General features: G+C 45.6%; 1 protein-coding gene across 1 annotated transcript; it reads left to right on the top strand.

The window, feature by feature from the left end:
* The first annotated feature begins 3,869 nt into the window (after nt 1–3,869).
* On the top strand, nt 3,870–6,082 carry H2AZ1 (H2A.Z variant histone 1). The gene is made up of 5 exons (XM_082837736.1): nt 3,870–4,009; nt 4,453–4,530; nt 4,819–4,932; nt 5,283–5,412; nt 5,652–6,082. The coding sequence occupies exons 1-5, from the start codon at nt 4,007–4,009 to the stop codon at nt 5,711–5,713; spliced, it is 387 nt and encodes a 128-aa protein (XP_082693862.1). The 5' UTR covers nt 3,870–4,006; the 3' UTR covers nt 5,714–6,082.
* Nucleotides 6,083–6,625: the final 543 nt, after the last annotated feature.

The raw sequence follows: 6,625 nt of genomic DNA on the forward strand, positions 1-6,625 counted from the left end.
AAAATGTGTTAACTGTCAATAACAATCTCCTTGAAATTATGTTAAAAACGTATGATAGGGACATTATTATGCAAGTGAATGTACAATTTAGCTGGAGGGATAAGTTATTAAATACCAATATAGGTGAAATATTATTTAGGAAAACAATATCAACACATAGACTCCCTCTCTCTACCCAGCAAATCCTAAAGATCAATAATAGACAATGAAAGGATAATATGAGAAGAAAAGACCCTCAATTTTTTAATTTTAAAATTAACAGCAAATTTCCAAAAATTTTGAGGACTGTTAACATACAGAAAAAATAACTTAGTGCTGTATTAAAAGAGATATTGGGTCCCATTATCTTTGAATTGTTTTTCCTGAAATGGCAATGGATCAGGTAGAGTAGATTCAGCTGATCCTTTTTACTTATGCCCTGTATTTGTGAATTAAGTGTGTGAAATCTGTGGTCATGGGAGGTGTATAACTGGGAAATTTGGAATTTAAATCCATGGTCTTTGTTTCATCAACACTGAGTTAAACACATAGGCTTCTCTTAACATAATCACACTTACGTGAAGAATTCAGGGAGAACTATGGCCTTTGTGCCACAAATATTAGTACATCATATTAGAATATATGGAGTACATTCCTCACACTTCATGAAATCCTTTCACAATTCTATGAGGTTGGCTTATCTAGTGCTGTGAATCCCTCTATAAAAAATGAAGAAACTGTGGCTTAGAGTTCAACCTACTCAGGGCCATATAGTTAGTAAGTGGCTGGCTGCCCAGAATCATTCCCAGTTCTTTTACTCTAGCTCAATATTTTGTATTATACTGCAGCGGGACTCAGTTATCGACAACTGAGTGAGCCCTTGAGGGCACTTTCTTTCCCGGATGCCCTAGGTGGATGCCAAGATTCTAATGTGGATTATCTAACCAAAAGAATTCTGCCATTATCTATCTAGGCCAGTGGTCCCCAATCTTTTTGGCACCAGGGACCAGGTTCTGGGAAGACAATTTTTCCACAGACCGGGGGCAGGGGGGTGGTTTGGGGATGATTCAAGCACATTACATTTATTGTGCACTTTATTTCTATTATTATTACATTCAAATATATAGTGAAATAATTATACAACTCACCATAATGCTGACAGGAGACGGAGCTCAGGCAGTAATGCGAGTGATGGGAGCGGCTATAAGTACTGATGAAGCTTTGCTCGCTCCCCCGCTGCTTACCTCCTGCTGTGCGGCCCGGGTTCCTAACAGGCCAGAGACCACTACCAGTGGTAGGCTGATATCCTTTGAAATAACTGGGAAGTCTGTTTGCATTTGCTTAAAAAACAGGTGTTCAAAGTAAGATATACTCGAGAAATTTGAGATTCCCCAGTGTGAGACCATCTCTCAAAAAGTCAAGAATAGAAGTTAACATTCATACTAGTGTTTGAGAGGGGATAATAATTGGTCATAGAAAGTGTGGCTGAGTTAGGAAAAGACTATTAAGGAGAAAGTCAATAACAGTGGAGCCATCTACCTCATATTAGTTTAGTTTCCTATGATAAGAGAGCACTTACTAAGCAGCTGACTGGGTATGGCATTGAACAAAAAGAATTATATAGCTCTGGCTATATATATACACACGTGTATTACATGTATTAGTATAAACCCAAGTTGAGGAGAAACCAAGAATATTAACACATTTTTACCATGCTGTTTCCAGGGCAGCAAAGCGAGTAGGAAACCTTCACAAAACTGCTGTGAAAAGTGTTGAAACTGATATTCTCCTATTCTCCAAAGGATGAGGAAAACTATTGAAAGCATTAAACCAATTTTGGATTTTAGTCTGGATGTTGGATGACTTGGTTGCATATACTTCGGGTAGGTTTCAGGCTTGCTGCTTTCATGTCAAAGGACAACAATGCACTAGACAGGGAAAAAGATTTAGGAATCAAAGATACCTTATTTCATCCCTCCCCAACATCCAGTGTAGAAGATACCATAGTTATCATCAAGGGCTTGTTGTGTGATAAACACGTTAGCGCATACATCACATACCTTCTCCTTTAATCTTTCAACAACCATGTGAAAATAGGTGTTCCCATACCCTTTTCATAGAAGAGGAACTTGAAGCTCCAAAGAGTAACTAAGGTGACACATTGAGAAGGAAGCAGAGCAGAATTCTTGTTTCCCTGCTCCTGACTCATTCTCTTAACCACTATTCAGTGAGGCAACAGGGAATTCCTTTAGCTGGGCCTCATAGCAAAGAGTACATATATAGTCTCCAAACTGGAAAAGGTATTAATGTAGGTTTGTGAGTTATATATCAGGAAGCCTCAGTGGAGCTCAGGTTAACTATTACATCAGGTTTCATAGCTTTTAATGTCATTATATCAATTCAGTGGGAGAACTGATTAACTCTTGCTATTGATTACATCCTAAGAAATCTCAGTTGCAAGGGGAAGAAAATAAGAAGCCTTCGTGTCAAATTGTTGGGAATCTTGGAACTTAACTCCTAGAAATAGAGAGGTCCTCTAATTTGATAAAATCTTTCAAATTGAAACCCGAACTACAGTATTTAAAAGTATGTATTTCAAAATTTCTTGACGTCTGAAATACTGAAATATATTTAAAATGTAATACATTATTAAATACTATAAATGTTAAAGATTTAGATCACTACTTTCTTCAAGCAGCTGGACATGTATACAGGTGTTATTAATCTATTAGTTGGAAGACTAGGTAGCTGGCATTAGGATCATACTGTGTGTGTACAGTACTATTTTTTAAGCCCACCATTTGCAATTGATTACACGGACCATCTGTAACTGTCTGTGAATCATGTTGGAAGTTACCCCACTGACATTTACCGAACATTTGTCATGTAGCAAACTGTTTAGCATACAAGTTGACACATAATAGCTTTAAGGTTTCACTAAAACAACTTTAGACACCAGGCTATAGGTACAACCCATTGACATGTAATTTCCAGAAAAACATGGCTTATGATTTAAGAAAAGATAACCGCCTCACTCCAAGCCCTCTATGGGTAGACCAAAACGTCTTTTGTGACCAACGAGGTGACTTTGCCTCACTGAATTTCCTGTGAAACTATCCCGTTGGGGTGGGGTAGGGGAGGTAGGGGAGTCACAAGTCGTGAGGAAAGAAGAGTAGGGACATTCAGCTGAAAATGAAGTTGCAACAGTGGGTCGTGATCAGTCGGTGGCTCGGGACTCGCCTAGGGGGAAGGAACGCGGCATCACTATCAAGGCTGTGGTTCGCGATGAACTCGGGGCTCCTCTCACTGTACGCGTTCGCGCTACCTGTCAGACCGGAGGAGCCGCAGCGATGCAGAGGGGACCGGGGAGGAGGGTACCCCGGGCCCCGGAAGAAGGATGAGGACTGGTGGGTCTCCGCCTGTGAGGTACTCTTGCGGGGGGAGGCAGGGCGGGAAGGAGGGCGCGCTAGACCCCGCGGAGACTTCACGTGGTCTCTGGAACCAGGCTAGGAGGAGAAGGCTGAGCGGGTGACGTGAGTGGGGGGGGGGAGGGGGGCGGTGCTCGGTACTGCATGCCCCTCCCCTAAGCCTCTCAGCCCCTCCTCCCAAGCACGTGACCACAGCCGGCGGGTCCCCTTGCTCCCGCAGCGTAGTTCGCTCTGTTTCTTCCCTCCCGCCGCCGTGCCCTTCTTCTCCCCAGTTCCCATCCCTCTGCCCTCCCCCACCACCTTCCCCACGCCCCAATAGCGGCTCGAGCTGCGAAGCGCCCGCCCCTCCGCCCTTTTCTTCGCTTGCTCATTGGCTGGGGCTTCAAGGACGCGTCCCGAGGGCGGGTAGCAGCCATTGGTGGGATGAGCAATCCGAGTTCCCGGATGAGGGAACATTCTGCAGTATAAAGGGAGCGGGGAAGGCGGGAGACAGCGCAGTTTGAATCGCGGTGCGACGGAGGAGTAGGCGGCAGGTTCTCGCTGGGTGTTTGACTAGTCCTCTCTCTGCCTTGCTTGTTTGAGCTTCAGCAGAATTTGAAATGGTAAACTTGGTGGAGGCGCTCGAAGACTCCGCGGGTTTTTGCCGGCGGGAGAAAAACCCGTTACAAACGGAGATGGGTTTGAAGCGGCAACGGCTGGGAACGAGCGGAGACAGGATTTGGAAGAGCGGGGGGAGGTGTTTTGTCGGCGGCGAGCGGAGCAGCCTCCGATCTCGCGGCGGGCGGCGACGGTTGGGTGGCGCGCGCAGCGCCGCTGGGGGCCGGCGGGCGGCGAGCGGGTGGACGGCGGCGCGCGGCCGCGGCGGGCGCGCAGCGCGGGTCGGGCGGGCGGGGTCGCCCTTGCGGCGCGCGGCGGGCCGAAGACCCCGGCTGGGCACGGGGCCGCGCTCGCGCCCGGGCCGCGCCGCGGTGGGGGAGGGGCGCGCCGCCCTGGTAATCCTATATTCTGCGTTCCTTCTTCGCTCGCGGGCGTGTGCGCGCCGCAGGCTGGCGGTAAGGCTGGGAAGGACTCCGGAAAGGCCAAGACAAAGGCGGTTTCCCGCTCGCAGAGAGCCGGTTTGCAGGTCAGTCAGTGGTGGTTCGTGCAGTCTGGGAATCGTGGCGTTTTTCTTTCCTTTTCCTCTCTTGTTTATCATCACACTAGATGAGCGTTTCGTCTTTGCGTGGGTGATGGTGTCGCGACTTGGTTTACCGATACAATAAATATCAGGGAGGGGGGCGATCACGTGTGTGGGTGCTGGGGCGCGTTGCTGCACCAGCGTCCGTTCCCCTTGCTTTGGCGCGCGTATAATTTTACTGTCTTTGGCCCGTCTACCTTTGTGCATTTATGTTTGTGTATGCTAAAAATAAAGTTCCCGGTGGGCCGTATTCATCGACACCTGAAATCTAGGACGACCAGCCATGGACGTGTGGGCGCGACTGCCGCTGTGTACAGCGCAGCCATCCTGGAGTACCTCACCGCAGAGGTAAATGGGTGTACGCCTATAATATGGGAAAGATTGGGGGGGTGGGGTGGGGGGAGGCGGCGGGAGGGAAGGAGGAAAGTGATGCAAGAAAACTCCCAGGCTCTAAACGCGGCGAGAAGCTTCTGACAACGCTAGAGGGGGCTGGTGTTCACGATGGGATCCCGCTGGGCTTGAGTTTGCGGCTTCAGGAAATAAAATTGCGTGCCCCCTTTATAGGTTTTGCGTATCTTGCCATTCAGGTAGTGGGGGAGATGACACTTGGTAGATACACGTTCATGAGGCTTTGATTCTTGTCAGGATCTTGAAGATAAGGAAAGCGGGAAGGAGATTGATTACATTCTGTCTTCTAGGTACTTGAATTGGCAGGAAATGCATCAAAAGACTTGAAGGTAAAACGTATTACCCCTCGTCACTTGCAACTTGCTATTCGTGGAGATGAGGAATTGGACTCTCTCATCAAGGCTACAATTGCTGGTGGTGGTATGTAAATACTAAAATTTTAATTGCTTTAGAGAAAAGAATTCTTTGCTTTAATTCCTACTAGTAATTTTCAGTCTAGAAGAGGACACAGTATAGTTTCAGTGATCTGTAGTATGGTTGCATCATGAAATTTGATATCTGTATGTATTTCTGAATTTTTACTCACATTTAAAGACGTCTTCCAAGTTGAACATTGAACTATCTTGGTTTTAAAGTACTATGTTATTTTATCCTTCCAGGTGTCATTCCACACATCCACAAATCTCTGATTGGGAAGAAAGGACAACAGAAGACTGTCTAAAGGATGCCTGGATTCCTTATTATCTCAGGACTCTAAATACTCTTAACAGCTGTCCAGTGTTGGTGATTCCAGTGGACTGTATCTCTGTGAAAAACACAATTTTGCCTTTTTGTAATTCTATTTGAGCAAGTTGGAAGTTTAATTAGCTTTCCAACCAACCAAATTTCTGCATTCGAGTCTTAACCATATTTAAGTGTTACTGTGGCTTCAAAGAAGCTATTGATTCTGAAGTAGTGGGTTTTGATTGAGTTGACTGTTTTTAAAAAACTGTTTGGATTTTAATTGTGATGCAGAAGTTATAGTAACAAACATTTGGTTTTGTACAGACATTATTTCCACTCCGGTGGATAAGCTCAATAAAGGTCATATCCCAAACTAGTTGTGTATAAAATCTGCTTGATTATAATAGGAACAGCTTTGTTTTGAATAGGTATCTTATCCAGCAATAACCTAAGCACATTTCTTTCCTTGAAATTAAACTCTTAATTCTGTACATCAGAGTCAGAAGGCACAAGTATAATTTTTTTTTACTACTATGTAATGAACTGTTAAAACTTCAGCAGGAGCCGGAACATGGGACAGGTTGCTGTTTTCTAGGTTAAGTTTGATCATCTCCGTTTGTTAGCTGTGTTTGCTGTTAGTGACAGCAGCACTACGCCAGAGCACTGTGGTGGAGTTGGGTGGGAGAGGTGGGGAGCAGGTAGGGGAGTCCTGTACGTAGCTCCCTCCACGGAAGGAACTTCCAGTTTAGACTGAGAATAGTGTTTCCTGTGTGCTGCAGGCTGTTTTGAAGGCTACTTGAATTAAATTGTTCAATACACGGTAACATCTTTGGGGAACGTGCTATTCCCGTTTTACAGAGAGGAATCAGGATTTTTATGCAAGTCCTGAGTTCATATTTGCTGGCATGGC

Source organism: Leucopleurus acutus, assembly GCF_964270905.1.
Source record: "Leucopleurus acutus genome assembly, chromosome: 4".
Taxonomy (NCBI): domain Eukaryota; kingdom Metazoa; phylum Chordata; class Mammalia; order Artiodactyla; family Delphinidae; genus Leucopleurus; species Leucopleurus acutus.